The 22527-nt window shown below is 50.6% G+C and overlaps 1 protein-coding gene across 6 annotated transcripts in view; it reads right to left on the bottom strand.

Moving 5' to 3' along the window:
• NEGR1 (neuronal growth regulator 1) overlaps positions 1–22527 on the bottom strand; it is a 188009-nt gene that overhangs the window by 88241 nt on the left and 77241 nt on the right. For all 6 annotated transcript variants that reach the window (XM_088169564.1, XM_088169559.1, XM_088169558.1 and 3 more), the window contains exons 3-4: positions 6900–7025; positions 379–510 (exon numbers count right to left, since the gene is read on the bottom strand). In XM_088169564.1, coding sequence (XP_088025690.1) covers positions 379–510; positions 6900–7025 — 258 coding nt within the window. The remainder of the gene's footprint in view (positions 1–378; positions 511–6899; positions 7026–22527) is intronic.

Genomic DNA, 22527 nt, shown 5'->3' with positions numbered 1-22527 from the left:
CCCAGCAGGGTCCCCGTGCTGCAGTGGCACTGCACGAACCCCTCCTGCTCCTCCTGTGAGGAGAGCTCGCACTGCCCTGGAGATCAGTCCCCATCCAGCCACCACAGCAGAGTTTCTCATCTCATTTCACCACCAGCACCAGATAAACCCGGCAGGGCTCAGCCCAACATCCACAGCAGCCACACACTGCTCAGATCATCACCCAGAAACGAGAGTTTGCACCTCGAGCTCCTCGGTGACCCCCAGGTGGCCACCACAGAGCACAGGGAAGCGTGTCCCTTCCCCGGGACAGAGCCAGCAGCTCCAGTTTGCTGCTGCAGCCCCTGCTCCTCCTCTGCTGCTCCGGCACATTGAGGGATAACAAAGAACGGCACTTACAGTTTACTGTCACTTTTACTTTTCTCACGTCTGGCACTGAGACATCGTTCTCTGCACTGCACTCGTACTCCCCAGCCTGGTCTCTGGTGATGCCGTAGATGTCCAGGTACTGCCCGCTCTCAAAGGGCTTGGCTGAAATAAAACAATCACAGAAAGGGATTACTGCAGGCTGGGCACAGAACCCCTGAAATCCAACATCTGCACAGCAGCCAGAGCTTCACACACCCCCAGGGAAGCTGAAACCCCCTCAGACTCCTGGAGTTCACCGGAGGTTCTCTCCTGATCCATCCCCACAGGGAAATTCAACAACCCTGAGACACAGCAGAGTGATTTTACCCAACGGGAGTCACAGCTCGGAGTGCCCAGGGCCAGGCTGGACACGGGGGATGGCAGCAGCCTGGGACAGTGGGAGCTGGAGTGAACAAAATGAGCTTTAAATCCCTTCCAACCCAAACCAGCGAAGCATTCCTGCCTTAAAAAGCTGCAGCGTCCCTGAGTGCTGATGGTTTGCAGCCCTGCAGGATGGAGCAAAGCCAGGTCAGGGCACCTGCAGGGACCTGAGACAGCCCTGGAGCAGCTGATCCCTGCCAGGATCCAAAAATTACACAGCAACAGCTCTCCTTGGCCACAGGAATAAAGGAACGGGATCCGGGTGTCACACGGGAATAAAGGAACGGGATCCGGGTGTCACACGGGAATAAAGGAACGGGATCCGGGTGTGACACAGGAATAAAGGAACGGGATCCGGGTGTGACACGGGAATAAAGGAACGGGATCTGGGTGTCACACGGGAATAAAGGAACGGGATCCGGGTGTGACACGGGAATAAAGGGACGGGATCCGGGTGTGACACGGGAATAAAGGAACGGGATCTGGGTGTCACACGGGAATAAAGGAACGGGATCTGGGTGTCACACGGGAATAAAGGAACGGGATCCGGGTGTCACACGGGAATAAAGGGACGGGATTTCGGTGTCACACAGGAATAAAGGAACGGGATCCGGGTGTGACACAGGAATAAAGGAACGGGATCCGGGTGTGACACGGGAATAAAGGAACGGGATCCGGGTGTGACACGGGAATAAAGGAACGGGATCTCGGTGTCACACAGGAATAAAGGGATGGGATTTCGGTGTCACACAGGAATAAAGGGATGGGATTTCGGTGTCACACAGGAATAAAGGAACGGGATTTCGGTGTCACACAGGAATAAGGACAATTCCAGGACAGAGATTTCCCTGATGGGACAGGACAGAACCAAACAGCAATGTTGGTGTCCGTGGCTGCTCCCCAAATCCCCTCCCAGCCTTTCCCGGCTGCTCCCACCGGGCAGGGAATGTTTGATGTCCCTCACATGGAGCTGCTCCCTGCTGTCCTCCCACACCTCTCCGAGCAGGGAACAATTATCGGGTTTGGATCCCTCACCAGGCGCTCACCCCATCACAACCCCAAAAAAGTTCCATGGAATGATTCCTTCAGCACGGCAGCCGCGACCGCAGATGCTGGGAATTGCAGGTCCGAGGGTTGAAAAGGCTTGCTGGAAGTGTTTTCCCAGCCTGAAAGCCTTTAATTGGCTGTTAATCACCGTGGCCTTCAGAGCTCTGGGAAAAACCCCAGCGGGCAGCGGGGACAAGGCAGAGCTGTGGTGTCACGGCCATCCAGGGGTGAATTATTTGTGTGTCTGCACAAGCCTGGGCTTGGCTGGCTCTGCAAAGAGGGGAAAATGTTGGGTTGGTTGGTGAGCATTAAAGCTCTGAGATGTCTCCTGAGAGCCACGCACTGCTCGTTCCAAAGTGCATCGTTCCTCCAGTAAAAATGAGCTGATATCTGTGGGAATAAGCTCTGCCCGTATTAAAACTCTCATTTTCATTGCATTCTATGAGTTATTAATGAGTTCATCTACCTTTATTGAAAAGTAAGAAATGCTTCTCATTTATCATAAAGCTGTCAAAAAAGAAAAGGAATCCTGCTCGTTTCTGTGCTTTTGGGCAGTTTTAGTTTGTATCTCGCTAAGATTTTGATCTCACTCTTGTTCCTCAGTTCCTTCACAAAGCCCCAATTATTTGACCACCTTAGCTGGAGCATTCCTCTCCTGACAAGCGTATTTTCACGAGAATATTTTTTAAAAAAGGACTTTAAGAAGACCTGAGGATTTCTAGGAACACCTTTAATTGTTCCTGAAGGGATGCTCAAGCTTCTGATAAAAATGGGATTTTTGTGAGGAGTGTCCCTCAGCCAGCCCCAGCTGCAGGGCAATGGCTCCTGCCACTGAGGTCCCTTAATTGGATCCTAATCCCAAATCTCCCAAGGCTGCTGCCTGCAAGTCCTGTGAGAAAGAAAAGGCCAAAATTCCCATCCCTGAGCCCAAAGATGCTGCATTTTCAGGGAGAGCTGTGGTTTGGGAAGAGATTTTGGGAGTGATTTTATCACTGATCCAAAGGCCAAGGGAGGAATCCACCCAGCAGTTTCCACTGGGTGCTCTGTTTGCTCTTTAATCTGTTAATTAATGCCTTCATTTGCTCCCCACCACCTCCCTGGATCTCCTGGCGAGTGTTTGATCCCAGGGACCATCGATTTAATGCCCAGCTCTGCCTTTACCTGCATAACCAGTGAGCCATGAAGTTCTGATCAAATGTTAATAAAACCCCTCAGCTCCCGGAGTGGCTGCAGGAAGGACTGACCCACCCCAGGCACCAGCAGCGCCCCACGAACCTCAGGGGAGGAGCCTGAGCCCACTTGAGCCCACCTGAGCCATCCCACACCTCAGGGGAGGAGCCTGAGCCCACCTGAGCCATCCCACGAACCTCAGGGGAGGAGCCTGAGCCCACCTGAGCCATCCCACATCCCAGGGGAGGAGCCTGAGCCCACCTGAGCCATCCCACGAACCTCAGGGGAGGAGCCTGAGCCGACCTGAGCCATCCATCGAACCTCAGGGGAGGAGCCTGAGCCCACCTGAGCCCACCTGAGCCATCCCACATCCCAGGGGAGGAGCCTGAGCCCACCTGAGCCATCCCACATCCCAGGGGATGCAGCTCTGGGGAGTTTTCCAGGGAACATTGCTCACCCAGGCTCCCAGCTGACCAGAGATTCCTCCAAACGAATCGTCCAGAGCAGCTCTGGCTGTCCCTGGATCCCTGGAGTGTCCCAGGCCAGGTTGGACATTGGGGTTGGGACACCCTGGGACAGTGGGAGGTGTCCCTGCCATGGCAGGGGTGGCACTGGGTGGGATTTGAGATCCCTCCCAACCCAGACATTCCAAGATTTCCATGACCCAGGAGGAAATAATCCTGGGTTTGAGCTCCCTGGGCCAAAGCATCTTGAGGAAGGAGGTCCCTGCCAGGCTGTGGAAGGCCCTGGCAGCTGACCCTGGAATTGCAGAGCCAGGGAAGCACAGTGTGACCCTTCCCAAAGGCTGATCCTTCTGCAGCAGCCCCTCAGTGTGAAGGGGAGGTGGGAGCAGAGCTCAGAGATCCCACAGGGCACAACTGCACTGCTGGGGGGGAAAAAAAACCCTCCCCAAAATATCTGCTCCCTGTTTGGGAGTCAGCAAGAAAAAAAGAAACCAGCCAGAAACTTCCTCCTGCAAATTCCAGCTTTAAACCCATCTGTAAGCAGGAGATGGAGCATCTGAAGAGTTCACCCTTTGTACACAGGCAAAGCCCTGGAAATCTGATAATAATTCGTGTCAGCTCAGGATTTGCAGCCGGGAAATCCAGGTTTGAAGCTCCTGCACTCCAGCAAAGCCTTCCTGCTTTCTGCCAGGGAGGCTCCGGGGCAGGAGGAGCCGAGGCTGTGACAGAGCTCGAGCTGTGTTGGCTCCTCGGGGTTTGGGGAGATTTTTTTAAATCCCTCTTTGCTCCTCCCTCAAAGAGCAGGAGGGTTCTGAGGTGCTGGGTGGAAGGAACACCGAGTGTCCCCGTGCCAAGGACCTGCCTTCCATCCCAAGTGGGAAAATCTGCTTTTATTCAGTTCCTGGAACCCTGCTCCTCCAAATGCAGGTCCAGCCCTACATCCACACCAGCCTCCTGCTTTGGGAAAATTGATGAGGATCAGGGATGATGGAGATAAAACTGTGAGAAAAAGGAAAGAGAGCAGGGATGTTGGAGTCAGTAAATCAGGAGTTTTTTCTGATTTCTTCAGAGAGAAATCAGAGTGCAGGGATTGAATTAAAGGGAAGAACTGGAAAATATGAAACTGGGAGTAACCAGGGATGCCAGAATCCTGCAATGGTTTGCTAGAAGGGATCTTAAATCCCATCTCATTCCAATATTCCATGGCAGGGACACCTCCCACCATCCCAGGCTGCTCCAGCCTGGCCTTGGGCACTGCCAGGGATCCAGGGGCAGCTCTGGGCACCTTTTCCCTGTGCCAGGGAACAATTCCTGCCCAAGCTGCTCCTCCTTCACCTCCAATCCACTGAGCAGCCTGGGGAACCTCCCGTGGGAAACTTCTGTCCAAACCAAAGTGGGCAAGAATTTCGGTGTGCAGCCACTGAATTTTGGTGAGGAAGAACATTTAAGCAGAATATTTCTGAGTGCTGCTGCCAGCAGGGCTCTGGTGGGACACAGCAGGGCTGAAGCTGGAGCGGGGTCCAGGGTAGAATTTCATCTTTTCACATTCTGCCCCCATCCCTAAACTATCCACGCTGCACTTTGCCGGGAAATGTCAGAACAAAATAAGTAATACCTGCAATTTATTCGGGTGACATTTCAACAATCCAGATCTGGAGATTACAACCCGCAGCCCTGTAACGCTGAGTGGGGAGATTTGCTGGATTTACATAATGGGGCTGTGTAATGAATATTTATAGAATGCAAGCATTTACATAATGACTGCAAGTTAAACATGCACAATAAAGATTCCAGGCCAATAATTTACGGACTAAGTTTAAAAATCACCTTGAAATGCATTTTATTTTTATTCCTACGAAGGGTTCAATTTATCTCTTGTTCAGAAAAATTGAATCCGACCTCATGCGAGTCGAGGCTGTGTTGATGTAAATCACGATCATATCCTGGAATTAGTCTACATTGAGTCATTTGTATTCAGAGATTTCAGTTCCTTATCTTTTAGCAGCAGCTTTGACAAACAATTTGAGAATACTCTAAATATGCTTCGTTAATATAATTTAGTGCTGGATGGGAGATGTGCTGGGAGCCTCATTAGTGCCGCTGGGAATTAGAGCGGGGCCGGGCAGGAATTAGCAAATGCAGAAGAAGCTGATGCGTGGAGGGAGGGGAGGTGCTGCACACAGAATATCAACCACGGCAGGAATCCGGGATTTCATGGTAAAAATCTGGGTTTTCATGGTAAAAATCTGGGTTTTCGTGGCAGAAATCCGGGTTTTCGTGGTAAAAATCCGGGATTTCGCGGCAGGAATCTGGGATTTCGCGGCAGGAATCTGGGATTTCGCGGCAGGAATCTGGGATTTCGCGGCAGGAATCTGGGATTTCGCGGCAGGAATCTGGGATTTCGCGGCAGGAATCTGGGATTTCGCGGCAGGAATCTGGGATTTCGCGGCAGGAGTCTGGGATCCTGAGCTGTGTCTGCCAGGGGACAGCCAGGGCACAGAATCCCAGGATCACTGAGGCTGGAAATGTCCAAGGCTGGGTTGGATGGGGCTTGGAGCAAGGGACACGTCCAGGGGCCAGGAAAGCCTTTCTGCATTCATTTCCACAGATTCATTTGGGATGGAAAGTCTCTCTGAGCCCCTGGAGTCCAACTGTTCCCCACCACTCACCATGTCCCCAAGTGCCACCTCCTCATTTTTCCTGAGCTCCAGGTGAGGATGCTCTGCCTCCCCCTCACCCCTGCTCCAGCCTGAGTGCAATAATTCTCCTTTTCTCCTTCTCCAGGAACATCACCCCAGCTCCTTTCTGCAGCCACTCAAACGCTTTAAGCCATTAATCCAAAGTATCACCATGGTTTCCAATAAAATTTTATTTGACATTTAGTTAAAATCCATTTTCTGCTACAACTGAATTTTTCCTGCAGTCCCTTGATGGACACTTCAAGCCGAATTCATTGTCATTGTTTTAAAGGTCAAAAGTGAGTTTTTTTTTTTTTGTTTTTTTTTTTTTTTTTTTTTTTTTTTTCCCCCAGATCTTGCTTTGCAAAGCCAAATGTTCCTCGGGATGAGGAGAGGCTGTGGCAGCCCCTGGAGCCTTTCCTGCCTGTGCTGACAGGGATTGAGTGCAGGATGGGGGAGCAAAGAAATCCTTCCCTGCAAAGGCAATTCTGGAAATCCTTCCCTGCAAAGGCAATTCTGGAAATCCTTCCCTGCAAAGGCAATTCTGGAAACCCCTCCCTGCAAAGGCAATTCTGGAAATCCCTCCCTGCAAAGGCAATTCTGGAAATCCTTCCCTGCAAAGGCAATTCTGGAACCCCCTCAGTGCAAAGGCAGCTCTGACTGCAGGATCCCAGTGACAGTGCCCCCATGTCCCGGTGTCCCCGTGTCCCGGTGTCCCCGTGTCCCGGTGTCCCCGTGTCCCGGTGTCCCCGTGTCCCCGTCCCGCACTCACCCGAGGGGGAGATGTGTCTCCAGGAGATGGAGGGCTCCGGTTTCCCCGTGGCCAGGCACACCAGGGTGACATTGCTGCCCTCGTTCACCACGATGTCACTGGAGATCCGGAATATCTTGGGAGAGACTGCAACGAGACAGGGACACGGTCAGGGGACACGGGGGACAGGGGGTCAGGGGACACAGGGGGGTCAGAAGGGACAGGGGACACAGGGGGGTCAGGGGACACAGGGGACAGGGGGGTCAGGGGACACAGGGGGGTCAGGGGGGTCAGGGGACACAGGGGACAGAGGGTCAGGGGCTGCTCCTCGGTGTCACCATCAGGGACAAAATTGCAGAATTCCCCCAGGGGAGCACAGCCCTCTCCATCACCTCCAGGAACTCAGCCCTGGACTCCTAACACCACAACTACTGCGGTTTTATTTTCTTTTTTTTTTTTTTTTCCTAGGGTCGGGATTGACTGTACAAGAGATGGTGCTTTTTGTTTGGACTCAGATGTTTATTAATTTTTATTTCTGTTACAGTGAGTTTTACAGCACTTCAAGCTAACAAGCTAAAAATGGAGATGTATCTCTCTCTACAAGGCCTTTTAAGGGTAAGCTGTCCAATTAAATTATTTTTACTTTGAACTTAATAACTAATTACCCATGATTTGCAACGCAGACTTTTCTATTCAATTACAAAATATCACCCAGACCTATGAAGAAGAAGGTGAAGAAGAAGAACAAAACCTCTGCCCTAAAATCTCCATCTTGCCTTCCATAGCTTACCATACGCTAAAACCTTAAATTCTAAGTTTTTCACCATGGGATATCACACATTTCTATTCAAACTTCACACCCATGATCCCAGTTCCATCATTCAGTTTTGGAAGGTTCTCCACGGCCTCAGGTCAGATGCAGATTTCTCCTGGGGGTCAGTGCACAGAAAGTTCCAGACTCCCATTCCAGGGTTCCAACACACAACCAAAATTCAGCAATTCCCCCAGTGTGTGCAGAGCTCCCAGGGATGGATGCTCCTGCTAAAGGGAAGGCTGAGCTTGCTCCTGACAGTTTGCAAAGAAGACAAAATTAGGTTTTCCTGGTACCTTTAAAAATTCATGATGCTGTTCCAGCCACTCTGTGCACACCTGGAGAGTCCGAGCTGCCCATGGAGAGCAATAAATCCAATTTATTCTGTTGTTCCCTCTGGCTCTGGGGCTCCTCCATTCTCCTAACCCAGTGCCTGCCCAGCTGGGGCTTTTCTGTCCCAAATGTGTCCCTGTTTTTGCTGTGGCCCACCCAGATCCCCCCTGCTGACCCCCAGCTCTGCCTGGGCACAGGCTGGGCTCTGCTTTGGGGTCTGTCCCCTTGCTGATGCTCTCCAGCCCTTTACCCTGAGCCAGGCACTGGAACGAGACTGGAACAAGCTGGGAATTCTCATTCCCAGTGCATTTGTGAGCAAAGACACTGAAGCTCTTCAGTGGGGAGTATTTCCAATAACAGAGAAGCTCTGAGCTCAGGGAGAGGTGAGGGCAAGGCTGATCCCAGTTCCTCTTCTCCACAACCCCAAACACTTCAGGATTTTGGGCTGACTGGATGCAGGGGCAGAGGAGAAGCTCTGGAATTATTGCCATGTCCAACCTGCCTGTGCCAGAGTTCCTGCAGCTCTGACTGCAGCTGGAGGCAGCAAAAACCCTTCCAGAACCTTCCTGAGCCAGTAAAACCCCTTCCAGAACCTTCCTGATCCAGTAAAACCCCTTCCAGAGCTTTCCTGAGCCCTCCTGGGAGCCCAGGGGTTCTGTGGAGCCCCTTCCTCCATTTCCCCCATTTCCCACATTTCCTGATGTGGCTGGCACCAGGATTGGCACCGGGATTGGCACGGGGCAGGAATTTGCTCCACCAAAAATGTTTTGTGCTCATCCCTGTGAATCCAGTGTTGGACATTTCCCCCCAAAGGATGAATCAACACCTTGAGTTCCCATCCTGCAGGGGATGGGATGGGATTTGGGATAATGGGATGGGATAGCCCAGCTCCAGCTGGCAGCTCTGCCCCAGCAGCTGCTCCATGGAATTGTGCAATCCCACCCTAAATCCCATCCCATTCCCAGCCCTGCCATGGCAGGGACACCTCCCACTGTCCCAAGGTGTCCCAATGTCCAACCTGGCCTGGGACAATTCCAGGAATCCAGGGGCAGCCACAGCAAATCTGGGAATTCCAGCCTAGCCAGGAATTCCTGCCCAAATCCCACCCAGCCCTGCCCATTCCCTGTGTGCTGTCCCTCCCTGCCTTGTCCCCAGTCCCTCCCCAGCTCTCCTGGAGCCCCTTCAGGCCCTGCCAGGGGCTCTGAGCTCTCCCTGGATCCTTCTCCTCTCCAGGTGAGCACCCCCAGCTCTCCCTGGATCCTTCTCCTCTCCCAGCCCAGCCCCAGAGGGTCCAGCCCAGCTCAGGCTCCCCCTGAGCACAAACCCTGCCCAGGCTTTGCTGAAGCCACAGAGATCTGATCCACGAGAAATGTGCAGGATTTTGTCGCATTTTGGGGCTTCCCACCAGGAACTTTCCAGTGTTTCTGAGGGAAGACTGGAGCTGTGGCTTGGTAGGAAGTGGAGAATTTTCCAGACTTATGAGTGCAGATTAAGTGATTTCCTCTTAAGTACGAGCTTTGTTCCGTTCCTAATTGACTGGGCTCTTCTTTAATCTGGGCTCTACAGCGAGGAAATTAAATCAAACCTCGTTGAAGATGTCTGTGAGCCTCGTTACAATGACACTGAGCAGGTCACAGCACTGAAGCATTTCCAAAATAGAATTAGACAAGAAATGAATCTGAGAGGTCCATTAATTAAAATAACCCCCAAACAAGCACAGAGCTGCTGCTCAGTGTAATCCTGTCAAATGGCAGGAGTGACACAATCTGATCTGGGCTCGTGGCAAATTGTGGATATCATTATTATTGGCAGTGATTTCCTGGGAAGATCGTCCTTCCCAGCACAGAAATTGGTTTCCCCAGCGTTTCTGGAGCCTCAGAGTTGGAGAGAAATCAGGATTTCTGCTGTATCAGTACACTGCTAATTTTTCTGCTATTTACTGGCTGATAGGGATCATTGCATTCACATCACTAAAATCTGTGGAATTTACAATTATGACTCAAATATATGTGCAGCATCACAATGGAATGTTAATATTCATTAAGAATTTTCAAATAATATTTCTTTTGCATCCGTATTTCTTCCCACACCTCTAAAGACTCTGATCTGGGAGCAGATCTGGCATTTCAAATCCATTGAATCCATCTCTCCCCACTCCAACAGCTCCTGCCTCCCACCCAGACCACGTGGAGCTGTGAAGGTCAGGGGAAAAATTAAATAAAGCAGCAAATAAACATTTATTCAGTAAATGGATTAATGGAAGGCTGAAGAAATGAGATCATAAACAAGGATGAAAGAGGAATTAAAATCTCAGGTAAATTTGGGTGTGGGGACCCAACATGGAAAGTGCTTTGCACTCATCTGGCTTTTTCTTTTTTAATGTTAAATCACAACATCAATTTACTGTTTGATTTTAATGTTTGAAGGTAAACCCTTCCCTTTTTGCACAGTGTTTTTAATTGAAACCTTCCCTTTTTGGACAGGGTGTGTGACCAAAGGCCTGGGAGCTGCTGCAGGAAGGACACTCAGAGAGCTGGGGGAGTTCAGGAAAAAAAGGATCAGGAGAGAGATGAGATCAGCTGGCTGCAGGAGCTGCAGGGGCAGGGGTTGCAGGAATTACAGGTGCAGGGGTTGCAGGGGTTGCAGGCTGCCTGCACAGGTGCACAGCCCTGGCCAGAGCAGCCCAGAGTGTTGGGGGTTTGAGTTGTGTGCCAGGGATGGGACTCAGGAGGTCCTGGCTGGGCTGGCACCCCCCACAATTCCACAACTGCACAGTTCCACAGTTCCAAAGTTCCACAATTAACTCCACAATTCCACAATTAACTCCACAATTCCACAATCTTGGAAGTTTGATTCCATCCCTGTGGGGGATATCTGGAAATCACTGCCAGCAAATAGATTCTTGCTCCTTTTTTTTTTTTTTTTTTTTTTGTTATGGCTTGAGCACAATGATTGGCTCTTATGGCAAATCCAGCCAAAAAATTAAAATGTGCTCCCGAGGGTGATTAAAGGCAGGGCTGAGCTCTGTTCCCTGAGAATCCTCAGCCCTCCCCACATCCCCCAGCAGCTGGGAGCCTTCCCTGCCACAGACCAGCCTGTCTGCAATTCCAGAAATGGCAAGAAAAGCCCAAATTCCCGTTCTTCCCTTCTCCTGCTCTTCCCATTTCAATCAGGACAAAGCAACTTGTGCCTGGAAAACCACACACAGCCAAGCCATGGAATTATGGAATCACTGAGGTTGGAAAAGAGCTCTAAGAGCATCGTGTCTGACCATCACTTCGAGGGGAAAAAAAGGGGAAAACACAACAGTTAATCAAAGGAAAGATTTAAGGAAAAAACCCAACCCGATGCACGTTGCAATGGAATAGTTCAATATAGCTAAAATAGTTCAAAATGGTTCAAAATGTCAGGATTGAAGAGAATCCCCTTAAAAGTTGGGCTCTGCAGGGCTTTCCACTCTGTCAGGTGGAAATCCTGTGCTGCAAAATGCAGAATTGCCACCAAGGAGCTGCTTGGAAAGCTCCCAGGAACAGGGAAGCACTGCAGGGCTGAAACCACCCCCAATTTCACCAAGGGTTTAAAATGTGATGGAATCCCAGAATGGGCTGGGTGGGAAGGGACCTCAGAGCCCCGGCAGGAACAGGGAATTCCTTCCCAAATCCCACCCAGCCCTGCCCTGTGGCACTGGGATCCATTCCCTGTGTCCTGTCCCTGCATCCCTGATAAAATAAATCCTCCCCCCCGGCAGAGCCAGGCTCTGTTTCCATCCTCAGCCCTGGGAGCAGCCCTGACCCCCTGCACGCTGAATGCCACACCCCAAAACCCCGATTTTAAACTAAAACCAGCCCTAAACATCACCCCAAACTATTTCCAACAAACTCCTGTGTGCAGTCGAACATTTTGCATCCTAAATATCAAAAAAGATAACTCTGCTTTTTAGGGCAGTAAAACTACTTATCAATACTTACTGAAAATTGCTGGTTCTCATAGTTTTCATTCATTTTGTCACTTCATACTCAGACGAGCTCAGTATTTACAGAGTCCTGGAATGCCCCCAGAAGCACCACCAGCATTTCCAGAGTGCCTTGAGCAGGGTTTATAAATCAGGGGGGGTTTTGCAGCAGGAGCCCCCAGCCCGTGCTGGCACCAACCCTCCCTGCTGGCAACCAGAGAGCTCCCAGCCCTTCTGCTCTTGCATTTCCATGATTAGTTCCTCCAGGCACTTTGATTGAAGAGCGTTGCCTAAAGGTCTCCACCTCCTCCTAATTAAACACAATTTGTCTCGAACACAGCAGCTTTGGCAAAGTGGGGCTGAGGAGATAAATGATGGGTGGGCTGGGAGGAGAAATGGTTTCATCTCGAGCCTTCATTTATTTCCAGCTGGGGAAAGGTCTCAGAAAAGCAGCACCGTGGGCTCGGGGTGAATCTTTTATCTCTTGGGTATCCTGGCAGTGTAGCCATGATCTCTGTGAGTTAACGGGGCATCGTTGGTGCTCAGAACTGCGTTTTCAGCTGTTTTCTGTGGTTAAGTTTGTTTATCAAGACATTATCATTTCCATGAGTGGAACAGGGATGATCCCGTTTGGGAATTGGGTGAGGTTTGTGTCCGTGGGCTGAGCCTTTCCTGTGGAAATGGGCAATGAGGCTGCTGGTGCTGCAGATTTAATCGGCTGGAGAACGAGGATGCCCCGGCAAGAACAAACATTGCATCAAGTCTGGCTGACAGGAAATCAGATTTTACCCAGTCCAAATGTAAAGTTTGTCTATGTGATGGTTAACTACATGATTGTAGTCAAATCCAAAAAGCCTTCCTGTAAATGGTAATTAGCAATGCAGTGCTCAGGGAAAATCGGATTCTGATCGCTATTCAGTGTCCCTGTCTCTGCCTCATGGTGGACACTTGGTGACTTTGCTGCTGGCAGGGAAGCTCGGCTGTCCCCGCGGGAATTCCTGGAGCACGAGGAGCAGGAGGAGCAGGATGTGCAGCTCAGCTTTTCCCAGCCCCTGGAAAAGCTTTCAGACACTGCAGAGCAGCATTCTGCAATCAAACTCTGCCCACTGTTTAATCATGGAAATGGAGCCAAAAACTTATAAAGGGCAAAAATAATAATAATAATTAAAAAAAAAAAAAAAAGGGGCAAGCTCCTGGTGGCTGGAGCCAAAGGCTCCCAGCAGGGCACTGATTGCTGTGGCCACAGAGCTCATGGACAGCCAGGGGTGCACAGGGACACAGGGATGGGTTTCCATTCTGCACCAGGGGAACTGATTCATTATTTCCTGGGCACTGGCACACTGCCCCTGGGAGTGCCCAAGGCAAGGTTGGATGGGGCTAAAGGAGGAATGATCATAAACATGAGAACAATCAAAAGTTAAAATAATCCAAGATTTGGTCTGGTTAACAGCAGTGCTCCCCTGGATTCACTTTATAACCAGCACGGTGATCACAGACAAGGAGAGGAGGGTTTACCCTGGGTGAGAAAGGGACAGGATGAACTCTTGGCAGTTAAAACACAGAATAAATCCGAATAAACCAGTCTGAACATCTCTAAAACCTCCTGGTCCCAGGAAGCTCCTGAAGATCTCTGTGATTAAGGAGCTGCAGAGTGAAAGAGGCCAATGAAACACCTGCAAACCCACCCCCCAAAAAAAAAAAAAAAAAAAAAAATCCTAGCACATGATCCCTGCCATCAGTGAGGCCCCAGCAAACCCCTGAACCTCCTCTGGGCTGCCAAAACCATCCTGAAACCCCTGCACCTTCCCAGGGCTGCCAAAACCATCCCCAGCTCTTGTTTCCTCCTGTGCCAGCAGCCAGGGGTGACCCTGGCCCTGCTCCCCCAGGAGCTGCCCATGAGCACATTAACCCCTTAAAACCCCACTGCTCCCCTTTCCAGACCACAGCCTAAATCCCACAGGGCTCCATTTCCAGCCAGCAGCCAGAGCAGCACGGTTTGCTCAGCCAGAAAAGCAATAAAATCCAATAATTCAAAATAAACTCGGGTTTCCCTTTCTTTATCCTGGCAGGCAAAGGAAGAGCTGCCCCCAGGGTGTGCTGGCTGCTGAAGGGGCTGGGCAAGTGTAGGGTCAGGAAATCACGGAATTATGGAATACCCTGAGCTGGAGGAGCCCCCAAGGATCTTCAGTCCCACCCCTGGCCCTGCCCAGACCCCAGCAATCCCACCCTGGGCTCTGGAAGTGCCCAGCACCCCTGGGGAAAGAACCTTCCCCTAAAATCCAGCCCAAACCCCCCTGGCCCAGCTCCAGACCCTGTCCCAGGGGTTGGATGTGCCCTGTGCTGCCCCTCAGGAGGAATTGGTGCACCCACGTAGGGATGGACATCTTCAAACCCAAATTCTGCCTCCGTGGGCAAAGGGATTTTCACTGAAGGGTTTCTGCCACACGGGAAGTGCCAAGAAAAGAATTCTAGACTAGAAAATTAGAGGTGAAACCTCATCACTGCTCCTCACAGGCAAAATGAGAATATTAGAGGGTTGTGACAGGTAAACAGTGATATACCTGTTCCTGCTCATGCTGTCACAGGAACTAAATAAAAGAGCTGTAATGATTTGAGATGATTTCTTGTAACTCTGCATTTTTCCTTTTGGAGAATTCTACAGGTTCAGTCTCTCTCCAGCGAGCCTGAATGACAGATTTACATCGTATTCCCAAGATAGTTATTAAAATAATTTCCCTTGACAGTTCTCTGGCTGCATCACTCCCCCTTCTCTGTATCCCAGCCATATGGCTCCTCTTCCTTCCCATTCCAAGCGTTGTGCTCTGATGTGAGGAGCAATTCCTGGTCCTCTCCTCCCAGTCCCAGTTCTCCCCCACCCTTAGCACAGAGCACCCAGAGCTGGAAGGGACCCCCAAGGACTCCAATCCTCAGGGAATTCCACCACTGCTGCAATTGCAGGGCTGGAGCCCCTCTGGAGCCAGGCTGGGAGAGCTGGGGGTGCTCACCTGGAGAGGAGAAGGATCCAGGGAGAGCTCAGAGCCCCTGGCAGGGCCTGAAGGGGCTCCAGGAGAGCTGGGGAGGGACTGGGGACAAGGCAGGGAGGGACAGCACACAGGGAATGGGCAGGGCTGGGTGGGATTTGGGCAGGAATTCCTGGCTGGGCTGGAATTGCCAGATTTTCTGTGGCAGCCCCTGGATCCCTGGAATGTCCAAGGCCAGGCTGGACATTGGGACACTCTGGGACAGTGGGAGGTGTCCCTGCCATGGCAGGGGTGGCACTGGGGGGGATTTAGGTTGAGTTTGGAGCCAGTTGTCACAAACACTTTGCACTTTGATGCCACTGGAGGTGACAGAGGTGTCGTTCTCTGGTGCATCACCCCATTCACCCACTGAAATCCCTGCTGAGCCCTCTGGGGTCCCCACAGCCCCCCAGGCTGCCCTTCCCCCTGGACAGGGAATTTCTGACAGCCTTTCCCTTGGTCACATTTGCTGTGCACCCTTGCAGCACTTTGGTCTGGCTGTGCCTGGATTTGGGACAAGAAAGCAGGACCAGGACAAGGATGTGACTCCCAGGCACTGCCTGAGCCTGCCCAGGAGCTGGGATCCCTTCTCTGGCAGGTTAGGCCGGGCTTTGGTGGGCTCAGCACTAAAATGGATGTTGTTCATTGTTGGGAAGGATGAATTGGGGAAACCTTATCAATACGAGTGCCTGGCAAAAGACTTTGAGAATATGGAAAATATAAGAGAAATAGAAATGAGAGCGATTTTTGACTGTGGGGCTGAAAGCAACTGAATGCCTGAAGGCCCCTTGGTTTAGATAATGTTAAATGCTGCAAACACCAAAAATCAAACAGACATCCTCCCTAGGCATGGCAGGAAGGGTCCCAGATAAAATTTAGAGATAAGAAAAGCAGTAAAACATGGTGATATAGTGATTCCTATAGGTTGCATGCAAATGTTAGAGAATTTGTATCTTGTGTTAGATTGGTTAGTGGAAATTAGAATATTCAACATAGAAGATTTAATGTATTGTAAAGGGGAAAATCTCTCTCTTATGTTTTTACTCTCTTATGCTCTTATTTTCTTCGTTCTTACTTTCTTAAGCTCTCTCCTCTCACTCTCCCTCTCTCCACCCTGCTCTGAGCTGTGGCTGCAGTTCCCAGCAGGGCCTGATATAAACCCACACCCTATAAAATAAACTGCAAACTTCACCACCAGAATAAAAGGAGCTCCTGAGTTTGTCCCGACCATCCCAAAGCAGAAATTCCTTCAGTTCATTCAGCTCCCTTTGCCGTGTGATGGTTTATGAGGTTCTGGTTATTTTGAACACAAACACATCCTGAGCAAGATTCCAGTGCCTCCACTCAGTCCCAGGGAGGAAAAGTTTGTTCCCTGGATTAAGTCAGTGCATACAAATTTATCCAGTATTTATTTTTGTTCTCACTACAAAGCCCAGAAATTAGTAATGATTATCTAACATTGAAACTTGGAATTGCTTTCCACATTATTAATTCCTCCTCCTGAGCTGCAGAGCTGCCCCCATCCCACGGAAATGTGTTGGGAGTGGTGTGATTTAATCTCCCTGACATTCCCATGGCATGGGAGCTGCTGGTATTAATGGGGATTAATGGCCTCATTAATATTCATATTCTACAGGCACTTAACATCCAATTAACATCAGACTGTTGCCTGCCCAGCCGATTGGGATGCCTGACCAGAGCCAGCCCCGCAGAATTCCAGGAGAATTCCCAATTCCAGGAGAATTCCACTCTCCACTCAGCAGCCCCAGATTTCCCTGCAGGAACACGAGGTGGGATTTGAGGTTTTTCCCAGCCCAGCCTGGAGATGCTGATGTGGAGAAGCAGCATTTTGCACAGGGGACTGTCCCAAACCCGGGCTTTGAACAGGATTTTAATGGGATTTTAATGGGATTTTAACAGCCTGAACCCTCTGGGGATGCCACAGGAGGGTTTGGGAAGGAACAGCAGCTCCCTCGCAGGGCACTGCACTGGGATAACAAAAAAAAATCTTCCCATAATTTCAGCCTGGGAATGGCAGGGGTGGAGGCAGCTCCTGCTCCCCAGTTTGGGTGACAGAGCCAGCCCCACTGGCAGAAATCAGTGGCAGTGACAAATGGACAGGGACCCCCAAAGATCACCCTGACCCCAAAAATCACCCTGACCCCAATAGCAAGGGACAAATCAGACCTGCAGGAGGGTCCCAGCCAGAGGGGCTGCTGGGGCTGAGCACCCCAAACCCGGATTAATTGGGTCAATCCCAGCTAATGACCCTGCAGAGCCACAGCAGGGGCTCCTCTGCACCCTCAGGGCACCCAGAGATCAGCAAATCAATAAAATCCCAATTAATTCATGGCCACTGACAGTTCAAAGCCACTCAGCACATTCTGCTGGCCCGGGGTGGGGGGGGCAGGACTCCCCTGGACATGGCCCAGTGCTTCAGTGGGACTGGTTAAACTGGTTAAACTGGTTAAACTGGATAAACTGGAACTGGTTAAACTGGATAAACTGGTTAAACTGGACAAACTGGAACTGGTTAAACTGGTTAAACTGGATAAACTGGCTAAACTGGCTAAACTGGTTAAACTGGATAAACTGGCTAAACTGGATAAACTGGAACTGGTTAAACTGGAACTGGTTGAACTGGTTAAACTGGATAAACTGGAACTGGTTAAACTGGTTAAACTGGATAAACTGGCTAAACTGGCTAAACTGGTTAAACTGGATAAACTGGCTAAACTGGATAAACTGGATAAACTGGAACTGGTTAAACTGGAACTGGTTGAACTGGTTAAACTGGATAAACTGGAACTGGTTAAACTGGTTAAACTGGATAAACTGGTTAAACTGGTTAAACTGGTTAAACTGGAACTGGTTAAACTGGTTAAACTGGTTAAACTGGTTAAACTGGTTAAACTGGAACTGGTTAAACTGGTTAAACTGGTTAAACTGGATAAACTGGTTAAACTGGATAAACTGGAACTGGTTAAACTGGATAAACTGGAACTGGTTACACTGTGCATGTGCTGTGTCACCCTCTGGACACGATTCCATGGGGACACCAGAGTGACCCCCATAGAGCCACAGGAACAGCCCTGGGAGCCCCTGCTGTGCCCAGATGGCCCAAACCAACCCGAGCAGCCAGAAATGACAGACCCAGGGGCTGCCACACGGGTTTGGGCTGGGAGGGACCTTAAAATTCACCCAGAGCCATGGCAGGGACACCTCCCACTGTCCCAATGTCCAGCCTGGCCTGGGACACTGCCAGGGATCCAGGGGCAGTCACAGAAAATCTGGGAATTTCCAGCCCAGGGAAGTGATGTCACAATCACATTATTCCCAAAAAACCCCCCAAATAATAAAGGTGATCAGAGGAAGGGGAAAGCAGGCAGCACAGAAATGGTATTTTCATAAATGAAGTTTATGTCATTTATTGTGGAAATGACATAAAAATGCTCATTCCCACGGGATCCCACGGGTGTCAGGATGGGTTCTGGACTTTGTTTCCCACCCTGTGAGAGAGCAGGAGCAGTTTGATTCCATAAATCAGTGGAGCTTTGAGCAGGGAATGATTTCTGGCTCCTGAAGGGCTCTGGGTGTCTGTGCAGAGCAGAGTTCTGAAGGAAATAATTTGCCATAGATTTCAAACCCCAGACCTGGGCCCCAGGAAAGTTCCACTCAGAGATTGCTGCTCTCACATCCAGGGATTTGGGAAATATTTATGGGCAAAATATTTGGGCATGCTGACTCCATCCAGTTCAGTGGGAACTCAAAACAAAGCCTCTGCTTTGAAGTGTTTGCAACAGAGAGATTTCTTCTCCAAACCACCCCTTTCACCGTGTAATGGAACATTGCTTGTGTTAATTATAATTCCTTCTGCCAGGACCTGCTTTACATAACAAAGCTAATCTGCCAACTATTAAGGAAATTTCCCCATTTTCTCTTACAGATGATAGAAGGGGAAATAATATCATATTTTAAATGCAAAGTGGGGATGATTAAAATTTCAGTCTAAATAAAATAAGAACATTTCTGAATCCTAGAGACAACAAAACAAGTAATCCACGGGGGTCAACAGAATAACTCCCAATTCTCGACTTGAGCCTTTGGTATTACAAAGCTTTTTATAAGTAAGCAATTTTTAGCTGTTTATTCTGCTCCTTGTAATGTCTTCAGCAGCGCTGGCCTTGAGGCAGGTTTGGAATCAGAGGCTTAGGAAAGCTCTGGTTTTATCCAGCTCCTCAAGTGCCTCTTTATCCATTCAAATCTGCACACTCCCATTCAACTCCACGTCCCTCTCGTGAGATTTTTGTTTAATCCTTTCCTTATAAATGAACATATTAAACTGAGGGGAGAAATGTTCAAAACATCAGGTGGGGAAAAAAAAAAATTAAAAAAAAAAAAAAGCCAAAACCTCCAGTAAAAGAAGAGATTCTGTGCTTGCATCTACTTGAGCACAGCGTTCAAAATTCACCCATGGGGCTGTGCTGGGCTGCCTGCACAAATTCCCCAGCTTTTATCTGAATAGCTGGGATAAAACCCCTGTGATGAGTGGGTATAATAGGAGCTGGAGTCATATTATGGGATTGCATTACGAATCAATGCTGTGTGGTTTGATTTCCTCGTCTGGAGCTCGAGATCTTGAGCTATTTGTGATCCTCCTTCCTTGCTGCCTCACAAATTCGAACACACAGGGAAGTCAGCCCTGGCAATTCCAGCCACGGGCTTTGCACTGTGTGGCTCCTGCAAGGAAATCCTCAGAACATCTCCTGCTCCCAGAACCAGCCTGGAATTCTGGCTCTAAAGGAGACAGCAGCAGGAGAAAGGGAGACAAAACCAGGGAATCCCAGAGTCCTTCAGGCTGGAAAAGCCCTCCCAGGCTGGGGATCGATCATTCAGCACTGCCAAGGACATCACTGCCACCTGTCCCCATGTGCCACATGAACAGGGCACTGAAATCCCTGCAGGGATGGGGACCCAGCTGTGCCAGGGCTGGAAACCCTTCCCAGGAAAAAACTTCTCCTCATCTCCAGCTCAGCCTCTCCTTGTCCTGTCCCTGTCCCTTTTCCCCTGTCCCCTCCTGTGTCCCTCCAGGAAAAGGAACCACAGGATTTTTGCCCTGGAATCTTTGTGTGGACAACTGAAAAAAGTTTTCTTCACACCTCTAGGAAAGCTGTGCAATCAAAGATCCACTCCTTCAGATGGAGATTTTCCAGGCAGGAAACATTCAATCCCAATCCTTTAAAGCTGCCTTTCAAATTCCTCACAATTCAATCCCCCAGGATGAATCTGCCACTTCACTTCTCAGTTGTTTTTTCAGTCGTCTCCAGAAATTTTCCTAAATTAGCTCCATGCATTCTTTTTAGAGACAGGCATTTGCTTCTGCTCTTTCCAACTGGTGGAGTTGGCTGCTTGCAAATATCAGATATTGTCATCATCCTCCCTTTACCCTTTCTTAGGCTATAAAATGGAAATGAAACTCCAGGGGGTTGGAAATGAAGCAGGAATGCAGAGCACAGGAGTGTGTGCAGAACACGAGGAAATGTTCCTTGAGTGTGGAGCTGCTGAACCAGAGCCTCCCCCAAAGCCACGAACCCAGCCCAGCTCAGAGCACAAAACATTTCTCTACTGCAAGACCCCAGCTCATCAATCCAGGCCAAGATGTGCCATGGAATCAATCCCAGGGCAAGAACGGCAGCCTCGCCCTCTGGGGGAGGGGTTTGGAGACAAAGTGTGATTATTCCGAATTTCATAAATCACCTTTGCAATGCACAGCTCTGTCCCCAGCTGGTAAATCCCGATCTGAGGCTGCTGTGCATTCCCAGGACCCTCCCAGGACTCTGCTCGCTGTTTCCCAAGGCCAGGGCAGCTCCTGTGAGCCCAAACATTGCTTTTCCCTGGCACAGCCCCAGGTTGATGAAGGTCTGAGCATTTCTCCTCTTTGCTCTGCTTTTCCCCACGAGCTCCTTCCCCCCGTCCTGCTGCTGGATCGATCCCGGAGCTGCTCGGCAGAGCTGGGACATCCCTGGCCATGGCCCAGGAGCTTTAGGGGGACTCTGGCACAGCAGAGCTCGCAGCTGAGGCCCAGATGGCACCAGGGACATCAATCAGGGCCTTGCAGTGCCCAGGGGAACGAGCCCATCTCTCAGGCTGACAGGGAGGTAAAGGCAGGAAAAGACAAACTCCCTGCACAGTTCCCTCCCTGCTCCTGGGAGAGGAGCAGCAGCAGATCCAGGAGAGAGGAAGGCAGAGACAGCAGAACCCTCTGCCAACACCTCCTGTGCCATCATCCATCCCCTGTGCCATCACCTCCTGTGCCACATCTGTGCCAACATCCATCCCCTGTGCCATCATCCATCCCCTGTGCCACATCCCCTGTGCCACATCTGTGCCATCACGTCCTGTGCCATCCTCTCCCCAGCACTGCCCATGTTCATGGAGCAGGAGGAAATGCTCATTTGCAGCTCCCCTCATTTCACACATTCCTCCCAGTCCTGCTCAGCTCCCTGCTCCCTCTGCCCCCAGCTCCAGTTCCACTCCTGCCACTGGGGCTTCTTCCCAGAGACAGGGAAGTGTGGGGAGGGGCTGACAGGGAAAAATGAAAAGTGGAGATTTTAAAGCAGCCCCCCATAAGGAATGCTCTGAATTAATGGCATTTTGTGCCTGGTCATGGGAGAATCGTGGAATGGTTTGGAAAGGACCTCAAATCCCACCCAGTGCCATCCTGCCATGGCAGGGACACCTCCCACTGTCCCAGGGTGTCCCAATGTCCAGCCTGGCCCTGGGCACTGCCAGGGATCCAGGAGCTGCTCTGGGAATTCCAGCCCAGCCAGGAATTCCCAGTTCCCAATATCCCAACATCCATCCCTGCCCTCTGGCAGTGGAAGCCATTCCCTGTGTCCTGTCCCTCCATCCCATATTTTTTTCTCTTTCTGTGCCTGGCATTGCCATGGAACACAAGGAGTTCCTGGCAGAGCCTTTGGGCTCTCTGGAGTCACCTTTATCCAAAATCTCGGGGGTCACCAACCACCTCAGCCCACGTAACTCAGCGGGACAGAGGCCCCGGAGGAAAGGATCATTTCGAGTGCATTGTCCCCTGCCTGCACATTCCTGGAGATGGAAATCCCAGGCTCGCAATGGGAACCGGGCTGCAGCCGTCACTGAAGCACCTCCGGCGCGGCAGGATGAGGAGTTTCCGATGGGAGCAGATAAAATATCCCCATTTCCATCCCTGCAAATGAGATCACCTCCCAACACCAACATTTCCTGTGCCTTGAGCCCAGCACAAACCGCTCCGGCTCATTTGAGAGTGCGAGATCCCCCGCAGCTCCTGGAGGGAGGGTGTGGGAGGGATTTAATGAATGGGTAAAAGCCACAGACCCTGGCTGGGATCGGGGGGACAGGAGGCAAAGCCAGGCCAGGGATGGGACAGGCAGGAGCCTTTGGGGGGTCTCTGTCACACAGCAAACCCCCCTGTGCTGCCCCAAAATCCAGAACTGCTTCTCCGAGATTTTCCTCCCTGTGCTGAGCAGGGAC

The sequence above is a fragment of the Sturnus vulgaris genome, chromosome 9 (assembly GCF_052056855.1).
Source record: "Sturnus vulgaris isolate bStuVul1 chromosome 9, bStuVul1.hap1, whole genome shotgun sequence".
Lineage (NCBI taxonomy): Eukaryota > Metazoa > Chordata > Aves > Passeriformes > Sturnidae > Sturnus > Sturnus vulgaris.
Note: the sequence above shows the minus strand (reverse complement) of the source record. Positions and strands in the feature narration are given on the sequence as shown.